We start from the raw sequence: 22,102 nt of genomic DNA, 5'->3' as shown, positions 1-22,102 counted from the left end.
TCTAAGTGCTATAAGGAAAGAGATGACACTATTTTATACTCAGTGAACTTGAAAAAGAGCCAGATGCACTTTATGTGTAGTCATTTCTATGAACCCTCTAAAAGGAGGAGGAGCCTGGAAGACAGAACAAGCAGTACGTTGAAGCAGAGGCAGATAAAAGGACAAGTCCCCAAGCTGGGTTTTGAGTGTTTCAAGCACCTGAATTCAATCTGTATGACAAAAACACAGTGTCATCTGATATGAATGCCACCAGCCACATACTTTTCTCTAAAAGCTTTTTATACACCCACCCCTGCCTCCTTCTTTTATTCCAGTCTTAAAAACATGGGGTCAAATTTTAACAACTCCAATTACATAGGAACTTGGTAGGATAAGGTATAGCAGTGTGTGTGTGTGTGTGTGTGTGTGTGTTGGTTGGGGAGTGTCGAATATTTTTGACTTTACAACTATTATTTACCAGCTGAGTAACTGGGCACCTGGTTTGCTTCAGGTGCTGTCTGCCAGCAGTCCACTGCCCAGAGTCTCAGTTTTCCTTATTACAACCATCCCTTGCTTCCTGTTTACACTGGGTAAAGAGACCTAGTTTCATGCCTGCACTGCCACATTCCTCAGCTGAGCAGGTTTTCCAAGCCTGCAAGCTATAAGTTTCAGTCTCCCTATGTAGAAAGTGAAGCATGCTGGGATACAGAGTAAGTCCATCCAATACACAACACTGAAAATCACTTGGGAAGTTACACACTGGACAACATGTCTATATCTTCCTTGCACATTTTATTTGGAGCTATCTTTATACTGCAGCTATGAGTATGTTCAATTATGTAGAGAGAAAAGGAGGATGAGGCAGAAGTTCCTTTCCTAAAAAAGTGAGGTCTCTACACATTCTAATTTGCATACTCATCCTATTCCATTCATACACCTTTCTAATTTGCAGCTTCTAACCATATTTTTTTTTACTTAAAATGACTTTTCCCACCTTCTTTGATGCTTAAATCACCCACCTTGAAATGTATATCAAATGTTATGTCACCTGTTAACTTTTGGATTTACCTGTTCCCTCTTCTGGGCTCCTATAATACCTTGGGAATCCATCTATGAATAGACTTTGCACATTCAGTTATAATTTGTTAATTCCATTTTTTTAATCTTCTCCCTTTCTAATATAAGTATTGGGAGGGCAAAATCTGTTTTGTTCTTATTGGGGCTAAGAATATAAAGTCACATTTAATTGCTAAAATATTGATTCACTTTTATAATTTCCTTACAATGAAAGGTAAAGATTTCAGAAAAGAATAAAAAGAGAATGCAATCACTTTAATTTGGCTGTAGAGCTTCCCTGATACATTCACTATTATTCACCAGCACTGGGCTTTCACTAGTCACTTAGAGCAAGACTTTTTACACACTATCAAAACCCAGCAAGGCAATAGTTAAAAGAGGGGAGATAAAACTACAAGTTACAAATGCTAAGTTAATAAAACAGTGGAGGATATATTAGCCTTGTCATAATGTATAGTATCATATTATATTATACTAGAGGCCCGATGCATGAAATTCAGGCATGGGAAATGTGTCTCTCAGCCCAGCCTGTACCCTCTCCAATCTGAGACAGCCTAGCCTGTACCCTCTCTAATCTGAGACCCCTTGAGGGATGTCCAACTGCCCATTAAGACCCGATCCTGGTAGGATCAGGCCTAAAAGGGAACTGGACATCCCCTCTCACAATGCAGAACTGCTGGCTCACAAATGCTTGCCTGTCTGCCTTCCTGATTGCCCTTAACCACTTCTTCCTGCCAGCCTGATCAACACCTAACTACTTCCTTGCCAGCCTGATTGATGTCTAACTGTTCCTCTGCCAGCCTGGTCACCCCTAACTGCCCTCCCATGCAAGCCTGGTCCCCCCTAACTGCCCTCCTCTGCCAACCTGGTGCCCCTTAACTGCCCTTTCCTACAGGTCCAGTTGCCCCCAACTTCTCTCCTCTGTTGGCCTGGTTGCCCCTAACTGCCCTCTCTTGCAGGCCTGGTCCTTACCAACTTCCTTTCCCTGGCTGGTGATCAGGGCTGATCAGGGACTTCTGGCTGCTGGCTGGAGTCTTTCTTCATTCATTCCACACCACCTCTGGTAATTAGCTAGCGAGCGATCAAACTCCCAGTTTCCCAGTCGAACTCTCGCAGAGACAATGTGCATATTAGCCTCATATATATATTGCATTATATTATGTTTATATCTTAGAATAATGTGATCAATGCCTAAAACTATTATTTCCTATTTTCACAACTGTTTTATTTATTTATTTATTTTTATTATTATTTTTAAAATATATTTTATTGATTTTTTACAGAGAAGAAGGGAGAAAGATAGAGAGCTAGAAACATCGATGAGAGAGAAACATCAACCAGCTGCCTCTTGCACACCCCCTACCAGGGATGTGCCCGCAACCAAGGTACATGCCCTTGACCGGAATCAAACCAGAGACCTTTCAGTCCACAGACCGATGCTCTACCACTGAGCCAAACCGGCTTCGGCTCACAACTGTTTTATATGAATAATGCAAAGTATTTGGACAGATTGGAAAGTGTTGGTGAGGTTCTGATATAAGCAATAATGTCTGCAAAGAGACCATTTGACCATCATATTTGCCAGATGCAGAGTACTATAGTGAGATGGATTTTAGAAAACATATTTTGACATAGTATTGCATAAGTGTGATTATGATTTTTTTAGTCAGTGAGACTAAGAGGTAATTCAAATCATGTCTATTAATGTTTTTTGCTAGGGTAACTTCCTAACCAAGCATCCCCAAGAGTCAGTTTTGACCCAATATTGTATTAAATGAAATCTCTGTTACTGGTGTGCTTTTTCTCCTGAGATTCAGACCAAAATTTTTAACTGATTGACAACCAGTTCTATCCCATATTCCATGGACATTTCAAATTCATGTCCTAAAGTGAACCTCCAAACCTACTCTTCTTTTAGATTTCCCCACTTAAATTAATGAAATCATCATCTATCCAGCCAGAAATCTTTGAAATCTTCTTCTTCACCTATTATATCCTGCCAGTTATCTTCTTCCATTGAGTCTATATTCTGAACAACTCAAAATGTCTTCATCTTCTCTTTATTCCTACCACTTTTACCCTAATTTAAACACACATACCTATAGGATGAGGCAAAAGTAGGTTTATAGTTGTAAGTACTCAAAATAGAGTTGATTCCTATATTTATTACTTATTAAATATTGTATTATTTTCCATATTAATAATTATATACTTACTTTGGCCCTACCCTGTATTTTTCAAGCTATGAAAATTGTGGTGGCAAATATATAAAATTAAACTCAAGCTCAACTGAATTATCCTGTGTCTAAGAACACTTCTTGTACCTTTGTGTGCCTCCACTCCTCTTCATTTGATACATACTTCTGCTTAAGTAAATTAGTATTCATTTAAAAGTCTTCGTCTTTTTATCTGCTTCCTCAGTTAAGCAATGCATTCCACAAAGGGAAGAATCTTATCTCATTGATTTTTGTATCCTTAACAATAATCATAATGCCTGTGCTTTGTAGGTGTGAGAAAGTAATTGTTGAATAAAGAGAACCTAGAAGAAAAGATTCTGAGGAAAAATAAATTTGGATTTTTAAGGATAATAATTTATCCCATTATAGTACAAATAACTTTTAAATTTTTACTGCATGTAACTCAGCTCTTTATGATTCCCTTTCCTGTGCCATATTAGTTTTTTTCTTTTCTTCATTATTTCAGCTATTTGATTCAGTTAGGCAATTTTCCTCATATTCTTCTACTTTTTACTGTTTCATTCATAAGGAAAATGGAAAAATTAGTTTATATTATTCTTTTAATATCTTATGTTATGCCAAAATATTCATATAGAAGGTATTCTATATCCCCAGAATTATCTTTATATTATTTATTCTTTTATGTTAAGATAATTGGGTCTTAATCAAAGCCAGTCTTGGAAAATGTCCTAAACATTAATATTGTGACATAAAAACCAACAACAAAAGAAAAACTAAGATTCTAAGAACTGGATCAGAATACTCATCAGCACACATCCCAGATGGAGATCACTTGTTTTACTACAGATTTGGGAGGTGGGTGGTCTTTAAATTAAGAAATAGCTTGGCTAAAGAGATAACCAGACTGCTGCCAGGAATTTAAAAAAAAAAAAAAAAAAAAAAAAAAAAAAAAAAAGGTGGAAAAATAATGAAGAAAAGCCTTAAACGCAATGCACCTAACAGATCCACAAAGTAGTTTGGTTGACTGAAAACCAACAAGCCAACTAGCCAATCATTCCTTATGCTCAAGTCCACACATGTATGGGACTGTGCATGCATGCATACACACACACACACACACACACACACACACACACTACTGTTCATACTTCTATCCAACAAGAGGTATATCAACATCAAATTTCCCTTTTAGCTTTGGCTAATAGAAAGGCCCGAGAAAAATTTAATGTTCCAGTTTACTTATTACATTCATGGGTATTTGGGAGATAATTATTCTAGGCCCTTTCAATATTTTAGTTTTCAACTTACTTCTTATACGATTTGATTGTGTTTACCCATTAACAGAATAAAACAAAGCACTAATAGGAATTAGAGTAATGCAGTGGCATTTCTCAATAGTTAATAGAGCTTGTTTTTTAATCCTTTACCCAAAATTTTTACTACCAAAGGACACTCAAAGAATAAGTACTTGATGCACAAAGTATGAGGAGTAAAAGAAGACTTGGTCCAGGAAGTGATTAATATAATAACAATGGCTATTGCTGTTATTTATTTATTAAGTTTAATTTATTTTGACATACAATAAATTATAATTACGATTCATTCAAAATATATATTATTTTAATAACTAGATTCCCTTTACAGGTAGGGAATGGCTTTGGAAAGTTACATTATTAAGTCCTTGAGTTGTAATAGCTAGTTTTAAAAAAGAAACAATTAGCCCTAGCTGGTTTTGCTCAGTGGATCGAGCATCAGCCTGCACACTGAAGAGCCCAGGATTCAATTTCAGTCAAGGACAGGTACTTCATTTGCAGGTTCCATCAGGCCCTGGTAGGAGCATGCATGAGGGGCAACCAATCAATGTGTCTCTTTCACATTGATGTCTTTCTCTCTCTTTGTCTCTCCCTCTGAATTCTACTCTCTAAAAATCAATGGGAAAATATCCTTGGGTGAGGATTAACAAAAAGAAAAAACAAACAAACAAAAAAACACAACAGATAAACTACTGTATGCTGTTAATAAGAAAAAATAAAACAAGATTTCAGGGTGTGGCAAGAGCAAGATAGAGAGAAGAGGAAAGAGGATTATGGCGCAATTCATTAGGGTGTTATTATCCATAAGGTCTTTTAAAACCATGGATATCTGATATTTCATTTGAAGTTTGGGATGTTATAATGATGTAAACTCCCACACTCTCTCTCTGATGTCCTCAGTGAGTCTACTTCCATATAAATTTCTTTGCATAAATGCTATGTTGTTCTTTTGGTTTTCTTTTTTTTGTTTGTTTGTTTTGTTTTGTTTTGTTGATGTTGGGTGGTAAAGAGTCAGTCTAGGGAATTCTGTTGATGCTTGGGTTGAGGTATTGAAATAGGATTATAGAAGGAAGAGTAGAAACATTATCCATACAATGAACTAATTTGGTGCTTGTAATACGTAGCTTGGAGCCAGAATAAACCTAAAACCATAAATCCCTGAGATTATTGCCTAAATCTGGAGAGGACCACTGACTTTTCCTGAGAGCAGAATGGAATCCAATCTACTTAAAGGATGCTAAAAACCCCATCTAGTCTCTAATCATACATTTTGCCTCATATCCTTTTTAGAATAAGGGGCATAGATTTAAAATATTTGTTTTTGATATACATATAAACTTGTATGAATAAGTGGGTTTAAAATAATGCAAGAAATGCAATGGATACCATTTAGCCACAGAAGACTTTACATGCAGGTTGTCATGTTCTGAATTTATATAAAATGACTTGTGATATTTAAAGTGAATGCCAGCACCTGAAGGTAAATATAGAAAGGACAGGGAAGGCAAGAATGTATAAGCATTTAATAAACTTGTATGTGTCTATCTGGTTTTGTTGAAAATGTAAAGTTTAATCTTCACTGCATGCATGGTTCAATTCTTTTATTTAGAATATTTTATCTTATGTTTCCTTGGGGAAAAAGAAAGAATAGTAACAGTGAATCCACCTGCCACCAATAAATTTATAATCTATTTGGTGAGATGCGATTTATGGACATAAAATACTGTGAATTGCTTTAAAGGTTATAGAACATTTTTTTAACACATCATCTCATTTAACCTTATAATGATCCAATGAATTTGGGAAAAAGGTCACTGTTCATTATTTCCAATTAGAGATAAGACAACCAAAGTGCTGAGAAAAAACTGATGTAAATATGACTACAGAGGCATACTTCATAGTGCACATTATCCACACTCCTCTGAATAAAATAATTAGAATTTAATTATGTATAGAATACTACATGCATCCAATGGGTAATAAGCGTAGTTAGACAAACACAACTACTATAATTTTCAAACAATATTACATTATGATTTTCTGCTAAGAAATTAGCAAGACAGAAATAGCATGGTATGGATAATATAAATATCATATACTAGGGGCCTGGTACATGAAATTTGTGCACTGGGGGTGGGGGTTCCCTCAGCCCAACCTGCCCACTCTCACATACTGGGAGCCCTCAGGGGATGTCCTACTGACAGCTTAGGCCCACACCCCCTGAGCCCCGCAGTCTGGCCTCCCTTTGTGGGAGGCAACCAGGCTGATCAGGAGAAGGAACCACCTGCCCTATCACCTGCCCTGCAGCCACTGCCACCCAGCCACCAAGGTGTTTTCATCAACACGGACTCTAGTCTCTTCACCAAGAAAAAATGACAACTTTCTTTAGGCATTTTCAAGATGTGTCTTTCATAAGATATGCATTTCTTTCTTTCTTTTTTTTAATTCTCACCTGAGGATATGTTTCCATTGACTTTTAGAGAATGTGGAAGAGAAAAGGAAAGACAGAGAGAAACATCAAAGTGAGAGGAACATTTTGATTGGTTGCCTCCTGCATGAGCCCTGATCTGGGCCCTAGCCAGGATGGAGCCTGCAACCTAGGTACATGACCTTGATCAGAATTGAACCCAGACCCTGCTGTCTGCAGGCTGAGGTATTATCCACTAAGTCAAACTGGCTAGGACAGGATATGACATTTCTTAGCCCTCCAGCAGCAGACCTTCACTTTTTTTCCTCCAGAAGTGTGGTGGAAAAACCCTAGATTACCATTTTGCATTCTTATTACCCAAGTTACTAAGAATATTACCAGTGGCATACAGGAAGCTTAGCCAATGTGCAGTCAGAGAAGGTGTTTCCTCTGTAGTTCACACCTATTGAGGGCTGGGCCCTGCCCAGGCCTAAAGCCTCTGGCCAAAGCTTTAGGCCTGGGCAGGGTCCCACCAGCTCCCTCTGATCACTGGCTCTGTCCCTACCCAGGCCTGCCCAGGCCGAAAGCTTCTTGGGCAAGAGTGAATCCCTCCATTCCTGCCCAGGCCGAAAGCAGACCCCCACCTTCCTCACCAGGAGATCGATCGCAGGAGGTTCACTCCTGCACCAGGCTGAAGCAACCTCCAGCTCCCTGTGATCAATTGCAGGGGGTCTGCTCTGGCACCAGACAAAAAGCCTCCAGCAGAGGTTTTCGGCCTGGTGCTGGAGCAGATCCCAGCTCCCTGCGATCCATAACAGGGGTTCCATTCTGAGCACCTATATATACAAATTAACCACCATATTTTGGGTTAATTTGCATAGTCACTCTGATTGACTATAAGCGTAGCAAAGGTATGGTCAATTTACATGTTTGTCTATTATTTGGTAAGATTTTTAAAATATATAAAACATCTCCATTTACTAAAAACTTATATAAACCTCTTTGAGTTTTTACCTATATAAACCTCAAGTAAACTTATCTAATAATAGACAAACACAAATTGAATGTACCTCTGCTATGCCACCAGCCAATCAGGAGTGATATGCAAATTAACCCAACAGAGATGGCAGTTAATTTGCATTCACAGGCACCAAGTAATGTGGTGTTCTGCCCCACCCCTGTCTCTCAGGTTATCTGGGCAATGTGGGAAGGTGGGACTCCCAGAGCAGAAAGAGGAGCTTTGGAGCCTGAGTGGACAGGGTCTGGGCCAAAGTGGTAAGGTGGTGCTGCCAGTCAGGGAAAGGAAAGCCCATTCTAGCACAAATCTTTGTACATTGGGCTCCTAGTATCTTATCTTATCTATTTTTTTACTGTACATGCTTTAGAAACACAAAACTGTAGCAACAAAGCTAACCCAAGAGCGAATTCTTACCTTGCAAATTTCAAGGAACTGCTCACTGGTATATCTCATAGGATGCTCTGTGAAGGTAGCATAAGGCACCTCAGTGGACCATGGGTTCCAACGGGACAATAGAGACTGCTGCTGCAGGCTCCCCCAGTAGATCCTGAGGCCTTCTCCTTGTCTCCTACAAAATAAAAGAACAGGGGAAAAAGGAGTTTCCCTTTATATTAGCCATTTCATTACATTAAAACAAAAAATAAAGGATGGTAAAAGGTTGTACCATTTCAGTCAGCCTTTATATCATTGCTGAGAAAAGTGGCTTAACTATCAAACAGTTGAATTGTTCCAAAGATATCTAATAAAAGAGTAATATGCAAATTAACTTTCACCCACAAGCCATGCCTACCAGTCAGCTCACCAGCCAATCAGAGGGAGTATGCAAATTAACCCCAACCAAGATGGTTGCAGCCAGAGAGAGTAGGAGGGAGGGTTGGGTTTCCCTGGCACTGGAGGAAGCCAAGCTTTCCACATACTCTGGCTGGCCCAGGCCTCCACTCAAGGATACAAAGTTTCAATTATAGAAGGTAAATAAATTCCAGCAGAAATGGCAGCACCATGGAGCTGGAAGAGCAAGAGGCTAGGATTCCCCCAGGCTATGGAGGAAGCCAAGCTTCTATAGCCTTGGCCAGCTCAAGCCTTCACTCCAGGCTACAAAGTTTCAATTATAGAACATAAATTCCAACAGAAACAGCTGCCACTAGGGAGCAAGCAGGAAGTTTGGCTCTGCTCTAGGCCACAAAGTTTCAATTGTAGAAGATAAATAAATTCCAGGTACCAGGGCCTCCACTTGGGTCTCTGGGTTTCATAGCTGGCCTGCAAATCATCACAGGCCCCTCGCACAGGCCACCTCATGCCCCAAGGGAACCCCCACCCTGATCCAGGACACCCTTCAGGGCAAATCAGCTGGCCCCCACCCATGCACCAGGTCTCTTCTCTATGCTACCTAATAAAATAATAATATGCAGATTGACCATCACTCCAACACACAAGATGGCTGCCCCTATGTGGTCAAAGATCCTTCCCCCATGTGGACACAAGATGGCCACCACAAGATGGCCAACAGGGGAGGGCAGTTGGGAGAGATCAGGCCTGTAAGAGAGGGCAGTTGTGGGCAATCAGGCAAGCAGGGGAGGGAAATTGGGAGGCACCAGGCCTGCAAGGGAGGGCAGTTGAGAGGGACAAAGCCTGCAAGGGAGGGCAGTTGGGGATGACCAGGCTGGCAGAGGAGGGAAATTGGGGGCAAACAGGCTGGCAGGGGAGCAGTTAGACATCAATAAGGTTGGCAAGGGAGGGATTAGGGGGTGATCAGGCTGGCAGGTAGAAGTGGCCAGGGGCAATAAGGAAGGCAGGAAGATGAGCAGTTGGGGCCAACAGTCCTGGATTCTGAGAGGGATGTCCCATATTGGAGAGGGTACAGGCTGGGCTGATGGACCCCCTCCTCCCCATGCATGAATATCATGCAACCGGCCTCTTAGTAGAAGAATAAAAGGATGAATTTGCTTTCAAACAGATGATTTCAAAGTGTGGTTGAGAATTCTATGTGGAAATGCCTGGTTGGACAGATGTCAAGGATAGACATTTGAACATTGACCTCATGCCAACATGGTAAGACTTAAAAGAGAAAGGAAGAAGGAAGAGTTAAGTTATTGGGACAGAAACTGAGACAGTAAAGGTGGGAGATGATTTCAAAGAAAAAAGAAATGACAGATTTCCACAGAGCCATAAATATAAACAAAGAACTGAGAGGAAAAAAATAGGCACTTCCCAAATATGAAAATATATATAATCTTTAAGAAACAAAATTTTAGCATTAAACATGTCAAAGCTCACAGGGACATTGTCCCTGCCTTTTTCCACCAAACTCACAATTCTGGCCCACAAAATGCAGGTGGCAGCCAGTCTCTGATTTAGCCCAGGCCTGGTCATCTAGTAAACCCATAAAAAGCCATCTTGAGAATGGTGGGAAGAAAGTTGCAGCAGGAGTGTATGGCCAAAATGAATGATAAATTTGTAATTTCTGTGGCCTCTACCTTTCCATATGGCCACCAGAGTTCATGGTTTGTGGTTTTAGGCATATCTGATTGCAAAGAGATCCCTAGAGGTTAAGCCAAGCTCAGGAGCTTGGCATTCAACAAGCTAAGTTATCTGTAATTCTAAACAGCCCCATGGAATATCACAGGGGTCTTGTTTCTTCTAGAAATTAAATCCTGAGATCTAGAATGAAAAACTGGAGCTTAATTGTGGTCCCTTCACAAATCTGTGACTTTCTGTATTAAGGAAGAATTCCTTTGGGAATGATATTGTGGTTTCTGAATGTTTATTCATGTAGAGATGTGAAAAAACACCATCTCAAACATAAACATATAGCACCCTTCATTCAATTGGCTGGTACTTCAGCTGCTTTTTACAAAAAGGAAGTTAAAAGAGAGCCTGGCACATTCTGCTGTCTAGTTTTCAGATTTTTGATGATTTGAAAGCTGACACCAACCTTTTCTTATACTTAATTTTTTGCCCAAAAAGAAAAGGAAAGGAAAAGAAAAAGGAAGATGATGATGAAGAAGAAAAAATACAAATATTGTACATACCTCTAAAGTTCCCTTCCCAACCCTTCACCTTCTCAGGTGCTATAGTGACTTTTATCATCCCCCTTGTATTTCCCTTCATTTGTTTCCCTTGCTTGGTAATAAACCCAGTTTAGTGAATATCCTATATGTGTAGGTTAATGGAATATTCTGGCTTGATTCCATTGAAACAACTTGCACAATGGAATTATTTACCACTTCATATGTTAATGTATGTACTGGGTAAAATTTTGCTTTTATCCAAAAGAGATGAAAATCTGCCAAGATGGCTTATCTAATAAGTGCATTTTATATTCTTTCACCTTAGGGAAACCCCTTACACATGAAATTTTTGAGAGACCCTATTTCTAAAAAGACAATCAATTTGAATATGGCAATGACCTTTTTCAGAGATGTAGCATACTTATAAACATGTAAGTTCAGCCAACCTTCTCACCTGAGCCCCAGAGGTAATAGATGGAAAGATAAATCTAGAACTAGTCTCTCCAAAGGCAAAATTAAGGTGTTATTTCTCAGAAAAGCCAGTGTACTATGAAAATATATCATCTCCTCTTCTGTCAAATGTCAGTAGGGCAATTGTGGTGAACGTGATATCTTTATGGCCAGGAATGCTTTATTAAAGAATTACTTGTGCTTTCCATGAGGAAAGTAAAGTAAGATAGAGTAAAAAGTTCAGTGAACAGGATGGCAGGTAGTCCAGTGTTAGACTCTTGGTCTTGACACTTAATGCTGTATAACCATGGAAAAGCTTATTTCTTTTTCTGAATCTGTTTCCCCTATGTTCTTTTGACTGTCTCCATATGGTGACACTCTAAGGCTACACTAACTTTGGGTGAATAATTTAGATAGCTATGGACATGATGCTACTATCATTCACAAAGTCAAGGATATTGGATCTATAAGAAGCCTCTGAGTTATGTCTTCTTCAATTTATAGGAATCAGATTAGCCCTCCCTTCCTCTCCAGAACATATCCTCTACTGCAAAGACTACACCAAGTGTTGTCTCATGACTCCTAGGCAACTTTAGTATCTACCACGTTATTTCACAAACATGTAAAAACAACAATCAGCCAGTATAGAGGAATAGTAGTTTAAGCCTTATAAACTATAGAATGTCAGAACTAGAAAAGTTCTTAAACCCAGTCTCTTTTTTTCTGGAGATGGGAAAACTGAGAGGACCAGAGCTTTTCCCAAAGCATCACTATACAGAGGCCTAGTTGGTGAGAGCCATAGTTTCTTAAAACCTTGTTTAGGTATATTTTCTTCATTCTGGGCTATAGTTACTAAATACATTCCAAGTTAGGGTTCTGCCATTACACAACATAGCCTTGTTTCCAATTAGACACATAGTTATAAGAATTGCCCTAAGGAGCCTGCCATCTTTTGTGGGCTAAAAGTCTGCTCAGGAATTCTAGTTAAAGGTCAGGAAGAAAATCCCTATCTCAAATGGAACTGTAGATTTTTATATATATATTCAATATTAACAATTCTGAGATTGTAGGAAAACAAGGTATTACTAGAAATAAGAAGGGAATTACAAAAACTTTGTCATCAGGGTAAGAAGACTATATATCTCTTACTGAGCTATTGTGGCTAAATTTTTCAAAGTAGGGTACAATCCCTAAGCAAACAATGACTTGGTAGCTTTCTTCTCAAAATCATACTCGGAGTATAATGTTTTTGCACATTTCACAACTTTCTGATGTTTAGATAGCAGTAATTTTATAAGAAGCAAGATGATAACTAATAAAAATGGTTTGTATTATGTAAGGCACTGTCCAACTAGCAAATATTGAGTGGTAGTATGTATTAAAGTGCATATTGTGTACTGTTAGAGACTTCTTATTTTTTAAATGCTATTTAACCCCCATAACAATTTTTTAACACTTCTTTTGTAGAAATAGTGAAGTTAATAGGAAATAAGATAAAGACTTTAACCAAGTATCATCAGATCACAGAGTCAAGAACTACTAGTGGAATAAAATACAAAGGGGGAAGAGAAACAGCATTATCCCTGTTACTGGTCCAAAATTCATGCTTCAAAGGCTAACCTCAAAATGTCAGAGTTTGGAGTAAGAAAAGGCTTATTGATTGAGACAGCATCAATCGAGAAAATGGGAGACTTAGTGGTGCCTCAAATCCATCTTAAGAAAGTACAGAGTTCAGGCTTCTTTTATGTCAAGGGGAAAGCAGATGGAAGAGGAAAGAGTTGATTGATGACTGCAGATATCTGGGTGCCAGCAGCAGTTCAAGAAAGATTGTGTTTAGTTTGTTGACCCTGGTTGGTATAAATGTGGTCAAGAGGTACCTGCAAATCTTTGATAAACAATACATATTTCCTTTATCTCCTTGGGAGAGACACTTTCTGGTAAGGGGTTATTTTTGTAAAACTCAAGCAACAAGCACAGTTCCCCCAATGATTAACAGTTCTACATGCAAGAAGTTATTTACCTGAAGGCCATGGAAGTAAAGCAGGTTTGAAGATGATGGAGTCAGAGAGGTTGAGCATTTCTCTCTCTTACAATTATAACCTATTTGTTTCCACTTTCTAAAGTCAAGGAAACCAATTGTATTTGGCCTCCATTCCCACTTCTTACTCTTCACTTTTAGTAAACATCAAAATCTCACAGAACGGTACAGAAGTAGAGGAAGAGGTCTATAAAGACAAATCAGTAATTGATGGAAGAAGGGGGGGTTATAATAAATATTTTTAGTATCCTAGGCTGCTGATGGGTTTGGGACAACCTAGGGACATGGAGAGAATGTAAACACATTCTGCAAATCTTATTGTATGACTCTGTCCCAGCCCCTTTTGGATCCTTATCATGGACAAGTTGGAAGGCCCCTTAGAGATGTGCTTCCAATTCTTTCATTTTATAGATATATAAATTGAAGACCAGAATTTTCACAGATCAGAGTTCTTCCTTTAGTCACATTAATTCTATATTCTACTTAGTGACTAAGACTCAGAATTCTGCTCAAATACAATTGTCAGCAGGGTAGAAGGCCTAAGCAATTACTACTTTAAATCATCATTGCATCCCAAAGACGGTTTGCATTTTTCACCAGATAAATAAATAAATAAATAAATAAATAAATAAATAATAAATGGAAAGCCATGTTGAAAAGATAAGGCTTACACAGAAGAAACTATCACAGATGTGCTGAAGAACAAAACATGAAAAATAAATGCAGTTTAACAACACAGAGAGGAGCTGCAAATTGAACAGAGGTGAGACTTTTTTCAATAACAAGCTTTGTAATAGAAGAAATTATTTCCATCATGAAAAACTCCTCTCCTTGAAGTATTTTTTAGCTGAACTAGAAAAATATGACATCTAGTCACCAGTCTGGGTTAATTTGCTCATTCCACACATTCTTCTTCCTTTGGAGAGAAGCCACACATCCTTTTGTATAGCACAATATAGCCAACTTTCTTCCCTTTGACTTTCTACTCTTGGCCTTCACAGATACCGGGTTGAGGTATTAAACTACCCAATAGAAGAACTCAATGAAGGGCCCAGGCTCCTCTGGAGGAAAAATGGCACCTTCCATTATTGCCTCAGTCAGCTGCCCCCTCCTTTCTACACATCTCAAATCTCAAAGCTCCACCACAGAATTAAAAACATAGCTCAAGGCCCCAAAGCAAGGTTTATGAGGAAGCACAGACATTAACTCTTGCTCTAAATGCAGGGCGTGTGCTTGTAAGTATGGGTGAGCAAACAGAGGGAGGCGGTGCAGGAGGAGGGCGGGCAGGGAAAGGGAGACAGCAGTTCAGAACAGCACAATATATTTTCTTAATGTCTCCTTTCAGGCTGTATTGTTGAAAGGTGGGCCTTCTAGGCCCATGAAATGTTAGTTCCTTGCTTATTTAATCTGTACAAAAGCAGGGAACTGAGTTGGCACCCTGGAAGGGATTCAATGCTCCTTTGCTCATTGAATGACCTCAGACAAAATATTTTCCATGACAGGAACCCAAAAGACGCTGGCACAGAGTCAGACAATAAGATTTGCAGAATGTGTTTACATTCTCTCCATGTCCCCAGGCTGTTCCAAACCCATCGGCAGGTGCTGCCTTTATCTGTTCTCTTTGCTCACCTGGCTTCCTCCCAGAAGTTTCCAGGGCCTTGGGCTCAGTGAGATTAACTGTTTACTGACATGGGTAGCCAAGAAATTCTATGGGTATATTACTTGAGGGAGAGGTAAGTGATAAAGTAAACCTAGATCAGCAGTGTTCATAAAGAGAGAATCTAGGGGCATTTGGTGCCATGGTAAGACTCTTGAGTAACAGTGAGAAGGTGTGAGTTCAATGGCTATATTTGCCACTAGCTTGATGGATAATTTGAACCATTTACTTATCTCTGGGATCTTGCAGTCCATCAGTAAAACCAGGTAGTTGAACTAGATCACCTCTAAGGTCTTTTTCTATACCAATAAATTAATGTCTGTGGTGAAAGACCAAAATAATGTTTTATTATAGTGGTTATGCATAAAGCCTTAGGATAACTTAATGAATATGGAAAATTCTCAGAGGGTGGTTGACTTTATTATTTTCTCCTAGAAGAATAAATAACTTAAACTAAAGAATAAAAGACCTAGGATTAAGCCAAAAGCAAAATGCAGAAAAAAGTAGGGGTGGAAAATTATGAAAAGGATTATAGAAAACGGTATGGAATCACCCAATCTAAAACAGATGCTTACCTTCTTGAAAAAGTTCAGTTGTGCTTGTCCTAGAAATAAGTGGTCATATTTAGGATGAAGATAAAGACTAAGACCCAAACCAAAAACACAACCTAAGATTTTGTGATTCACAGTGTTAGGATATGTATGTGTATGTGCAGGCACACAACAAACACTTAGACTAAAATATGGCTCTTATACTGCTAGGTACATAGAAATCACTTCATGAATCCTTGTTTTATGACAGTGAATAAATAAATAAATTCACAGAATAAGTTAAATGTCTGTGAGATTGGGTGCCACATTATTTCGTTCTTAAAATGTTACATGTTATGGTAGTAAAATCCCTGAACTTAAAGTTCAAAAATAAAAGTTAGATCTAATCCTAGCATTGATACTAATTTTCTGTATGGTTTACAGCTAGGCACAGCATCTCTAGGATTTCATTCCCTTTTGCTATGGTCTAAATGTGTATCCCAAAATGTATATGCTGAAATCTCAGTAACCCAGGTGATGGAATTAGGAAGTGAAGCCTTTGGGAAGTGATTTGGTCATGAGGGCAGAGTCCTCATGATGAAATTAGTGTCTTTTACTCCAGCCCTGCTCTATGTGGTTCAGTTGGTAGGAGCAGCAGAACCCTATACACTGACAGGTCATATGTTTGGTTCCCATCTGACACATACCCAGGTTTTGGGTTTGATCCCTGATCAGGATGTGGATTAGAGGCAACCTATAGATATTTTTCTTTCACATTGATGTTTCTCTCTCCCTCTCCTTTCCTCTCTCTGTGAAATCAATGAAAACATATCCTCCAGCAAGGATTAAAAATAATAAAAATAAAATGAATAAACAAACAAAATAAACGCCAGAAACCATAATCCCTTTTACTATTTGAGAACACAGCAAGAAGGTGCCACATGTGAACCAGAAATCGGGTCCTTACTAGACACTGAATCTGTCAGCACTTTGACCTTGGACTTCGCAGAGTTTCATTACATGGAAACAATAAACCATATATTTAAGGCATTATAATCCATCATTATAATCCACATTTCAAGGTGGTATGAAATGTCCATAGACACAGAGCTAGTGAAAGCTAGGTTTCTTACCTCGATATTTCTGGTCCAGAGGTAGGACTCTGACCTAGGTCTCCTAGTACAAAGCCCTAAGTACTACTCAAACTATATGAATGTATAGGAGACCTGAGGGATGGTAACAAAGGGGACATTTAGTGGCATTGCTGGTGGAAGTTGCTCAGAGTAGAGGTCTGGAGCAGGACTGTGTCTGCAATGATGGGAGAGAAAGGAGAGATCGACCACCAGTTTTTTTCCTTACAAATATAAAAGAAAATCTGGCAATAGGAAAAAGTTGTCTGAAGAAAAGTAACAGTACGCCTATTGCTCTTTGCCAGTTCACTTACACTAGCACTAAACCTGTGTGGAAATCATACAAAGGGGTTGAAAGAAATACACAAGGATATTAACACTATTGATGCAATAAGATTACTTTTGTTTTAGACATTTTTGCTTTCTGTAATAAGCTTGTATTATTTTTACATGGAAACAATAAACCATATATTTAAGGCATTATAATCCATCATAATCTTAGCAATGTGCTAAGACCTACACAATTGTTATTTCCTGTCTTTACCATAAACACACATCTTAGATTTATAGTCTTTGTTTTACAGATGAGGAAACCAAGGTCTAAAGCAAAGAAGTAGTAAATTGTGGAGCTGGGATTAAGATTTAGGTCTCTCCGGTTCCACAGTCCCTCCTAATTCCATCACACGCTATGAATGGACAGGGCAAGGAAGAAAAGGAACATTTATACCAACCACTTGTTTGTTTCCCAGTGAGCCTATGTAGAGACAATAATTCTAGAGTTCACATTTGTATTTGTAGTCTCTCTCTTCACCTGAACTAATCTACCCTCTGCCTTTCTCCATAGTGCTGATCCAAGAGTTCAGAAACCTACAGTGGCTTCCATTGCTTATAAAACTCAGAAGCTTTCCTGGCCTGACATTCCAGGCTTTTCATGTGCAGTTCTAGCATTCACTTCCAATATTCAAAACCATGACTCCTTGGGGTTCCAAACAACTCAATTTGCTGAGCCTATCTGACAGCATTAGTGATGATTTCCCCAACAAGATGTAATTTTCTATACTTGTTTATATCACCAAATGAACAGTGAGTTGTTCAAGAATAGGGTTCGTGTCTAATCATATTAATTTCCCTCAAAGTATCTATTTTGTAGTACATAGCCAAACAATTTTCCCAGGTTCTTTACTATAAAAAATAAAGTCAAACAAAACAAAATTACTCAGTCCTCAGAGCAGATTGATCTGGCTCCTGAATTAGTCTACATTTCTGAATTGTACTGTTTACAACTAAACTCTTAAAATGTTTGTTGAGGGGGGTGGGGAATCCTTGATCAATTTTGAGCTGTGCATGAGATTTTTAGAGAAACACCCAGGACAATGGAGCTATACTTTTGCCTGCAGGATGTCTGTAATTCTGCTCTGAAAGCATTGTGCTGAAGATGTTGGCCTAACAGGTCTAAATCAGGGCCCTTCAGTGCCAAGAGGCAGCTACGTGTAGAGAAAAGAGGGCAGGTCTTGCAAAGCTACCAGGTAAAATGTCACACTACAAAGAAAACAATTTTGAGGCAACTCCCTCTATTATCAATTAGGATATTTGGCAAACCATTTTGGCCTAGAATTTGTGAAAGTTTTAATGTACTCTCTTAAAAGGAAGTTACTTTTAAGCATTCCAAATAACCAAGTCTCAACAGGCACAGAGTAACTGAGTTAAAAGAAAGAAAGAAAGAAAGAAAGAAAGAAAGAAAGAAAGAAAGAAAGAAAGAAAGAAAGAAAGAAAGAAAGAAAGAAAGAAAGAAAGAAAGAAAGTAAGAAAGAAAGAAAGAAAGAGAGAAAGCTTCTGAGAAAAACATTTTTATGAATCTCATCTCTTTTGATTTCTTCTCAAGGGAGACAGAATAGAAAGGCTGGAATGCATACATGGGCAATAAAAGAGACCAGTTACCACAAACATTTGGCCCAACTTTCTATGGTTCATTGGTAAACAGCCTGAGCTGTCCAGGGAGGCAAAGGGCATAGAGGGCTCTCTGATTGACAGAGCAAGAACCCAGCTATTTTCTCATAATACTTGCCTTGGGTCATATTCCTAAGACTGTGATCATTTTGCTTTCTCTACTTTGAAAAAAATTTTAAATGAAAAAAATTAAAAAGATAAAACATGACGCATATTTTTCTCTGTTTTATGAAATCATTTTCTGGGGACATTTATTTATGCATTTCATATAATACATTATGTTGACAAGCAAAAATTTCCATCTAACTTCCACACACAGATGTAGTCTACAAACTAACATCATTTTCCCTTGTGGCCATAATCTGTATGGCCATTCAGTGTTCAGCAAGATTGCATGTTCAGTGATCCTCTCCATCTCTGCCTAAAGTGTTATATTCTAGTATCACAAGTAAAATTCAGACAACAAAAAACCATGTTATTTTCCAGGCATTTGGATATAATGAAAGAAGCAATAGAGTTTAGAGGATGCAGACCTAGGTTCAAACCTCAGTGCCTTTATTTACTACATGATCTTGAGGAAGGCACTTTAACCCTCATAGTCTGTTTTCTCATCTGTAAAATGGAGGTAAGAATGCCTAATTAGAGGAACAATTGTAGAACTGTATGCAGAGTGTCTGGTGCCTCTCTTCAGAGGTTTAAAGCAGAACTCTGAAAAGCAAATCATAAGAGAAGAAATTTCAGAATTATCTTGCATTCCTGCCAGTTTCTTTTGCATTCACCCAAAACTGCCAAATCATAAATTTGGTGGAGTGGTGTGGAGGTGTGGGGCACAAAGAAATAAGATGGTGTGAAATACTAAACTATGTACAAAGTTAAGATATTCCAAATCTTTCCTGAAATGCCACTAATTCACCTGCATTCCACCATATATATACTTGGGGGTAAGTGAGCTAGAGTTTGCATGGGGATATTTTGATTTATCTACATGTTGCAATAGTATTGTTTTGCATTTTTACTTAAGATTTGCTTCAACTGCAGAGCTTTCTATTTCTACCTAGGTCCATAGCAATAGTAAAGATGTAGACCACATGTGTCAAACACAAGGCCCGCGGGCCAAATCCGTCCCACCAGGCCTTGCAATGTGGCCCGCACCACGCTGTCATCACTGCACTCCGCTGCGTTTCCATCACAATGACAGTTTATGACTGTTCAGTAAACCATTCGGCCCGCGATTTAGGCTGGATTTTAGATTTTGGCCCCTTCTCTGATTGAGTTCGACACCCCTAATGTAGACCAAGGATCCTTCCTGTTATTTCTCAGTTCTAGTGCTCAGTTCCTTAGTGGGACAACTTTGTACACATAAGTGAGAACAAGCAGCTCACATCTGCAAGTTCCATCTATAGGTCCACTCTCCAAATGGTAACTTCTTGGTCACCTTTCAGGCCTAAATGTATGTCTATTGGCAGCATGGCATGCTCTTGGAAGGACAGGTCCTAAAAGCAAAACAAGGCCACTTGGATAGAGAAGTCTAGGGTCTCAGGTACCCAGAGGGTGGGCTAGAACAGTGCAAAATTTTTTGTGGATTTGAATTACCTGGGGTAATTATTTAAAATCAGATTCTGATTCAGTTGTTGAAGTGGGTCCTAAGGTTCTGGACTCTGTACTTCTAATAATAAATCAGATGAGTCTGCCATTGGTTTTATTAACAAGTAGCCTAGAAAGGGGCATGGGCTGTGGTTGGGCACATCCCTTGGCCCTGAGGGATCCTCTCCCTGTAGGGATGGGTATGTTAGGTAAGGATCAAAGCAGTGTTGACTAAATTGTGAGCCTAGAACAGGGGTTTTGGTTGCTAAATGGGATGCACAATGGTTTGTACCTGCTTCAAGGTAGGAAGCTAGGAAAAGAGGGCTCCATCAGGACAATTAAAGGAAAAATCCGAAGGATTCAATTCAAACAGCTTTTCTATTATATGGTTGAATTACCAAAAAGAAGTTACCAAGAAAATTTATTTTTTATTAAGAAAATATAGACTGTTAAGTTTGATTAAAATTATTCAAATGTTTACAGTGATTTTTTTTAATCATAGAATATCTCTTTTGATCTCTCTCTTTATTCAAATAACAAACACCTAATTTCTTCAACCATTCTTCATTGGACTAGGTTAAAGCCCCTGAAAAGCCAGGTTATCATCTTCTGAATATGTTCCATCTTTCCAATGTACTCATTGGAAAAGCAAACGACACTCCAGCAGTGACCCAATCACTGTGGAATATGCCTTGTAAACACCCTCCTTCCTTCCAGATAATTCCTTCTATTAATTTACCCCAAAACACTAGTTGTATTGATGACTTACCACACTGCTGACTCACCTGGAGTTTATATACAGTTTCTAATTTCTAAGTCTTTTTTACTCTTCTTACTGCTTGAATACATTGTGAGAAGTTGATATTCCAATTGATTTTTGAAGAGAGAAGACATGAAAAATGTAGCTCAATGTTAAATTCCGCCTTTGGCACCTGATCTTTCATAAAGAAGTGTTTGATCAGAAACTATAAGGCAGGAGAATAAAAAAATAAGAAAAAACAACCACACCCTCCTGATGCCTGTTTAAGGCTAAATGCTCAAGGCAAAAACAGTTAAATGTTTTATATCTTAGTAGGACAGGCATTAAATTACCAGCTCATCTTAAAATGTTTCTATTTTAGAAATAGTTTCTGAGTCAAGGGTGGGGGAGCCCAAGCATATAATAAATGAATGGATAAATAGAGGATGGATAGGTAGATAGATAGATATATAATCTTCTATCCTAACCAAAACTTAAGAAATTGCTTATGCAAAAAATATATTAATCTATACTAATAAAAGGGTAATAAGCTAATTAGATTGATTGTCTTTGGACATCCTTCTGGATGTCCTTCTGGACAAAGCCAAAGTGGCAGGGGGCAAAGCAAAAGTGGTTAGGGGAGAGCAGTTAGGGGTGATCAAGGAGCAGGCAGGTGAGCAGTTAGGAGCCAGCAGTCCCAGGTTGAGAGAGGGATATTCCAGATTAGAGAGGGTGCAGGCTAAGGTGAGGGGTTTCCCCCTCCATGCACAAATTTCATGCAACCGGGCCTCTAATCTAAAAATAAAGCCAAATAAATTATCTTTCCATAACATAATTAAGAGGTGGCAGAACACTTCTGTGTCTGGCAAAATTAATTCTATTTGCATTATAAGATTATTCAAAAGGCTGTAAGAGCAAGATTTTGAACATGGTCTTTAATTAATCCTGTACCATGTGTTCACCATTGGGAACTTTTGATCATTATAATTAAAATTTGCACTTATATGCAATCCTCTGAAGATGCTTT

General features: G+C 38.6%; 1 protein-coding gene across 1 annotated transcript in view; it reads right to left on the bottom strand.

Moving 5' to 3' along the window:
• The window catches only part of TPRG1 (tumor protein p63 regulated 1), a 124,198-nt gene that overhangs the window by 7,379 nt on the left and 94,717 nt on the right, over positions 1-22,102 (bottom strand). Inside the window, exon 5 of the mRNA XM_036446694.1 lies at positions 8,407-8,560. Coding sequence (XP_036302587.1) covers positions 8,407-8,560 — 154 coding nt within the window. The remainder of the gene's footprint in view (positions 1-8,406; positions 8,561-22,102) is intronic.

Source organism: Pipistrellus kuhlii, unplaced genomic scaffold (genome assembly GCF_014108245.1).
Source record: "Pipistrellus kuhlii isolate mPipKuh1 unplaced genomic scaffold, mPipKuh1.p scaffold_m20_p_2, whole genome shotgun sequence".
In the NCBI taxonomy this organism is placed as follows: domain Eukaryota; kingdom Metazoa; phylum Chordata; class Mammalia; order Chiroptera; family Vespertilionidae; genus Pipistrellus; species Pipistrellus kuhlii.
This window is presented reverse-complemented; position numbering and strand designations above follow the sequence as displayed.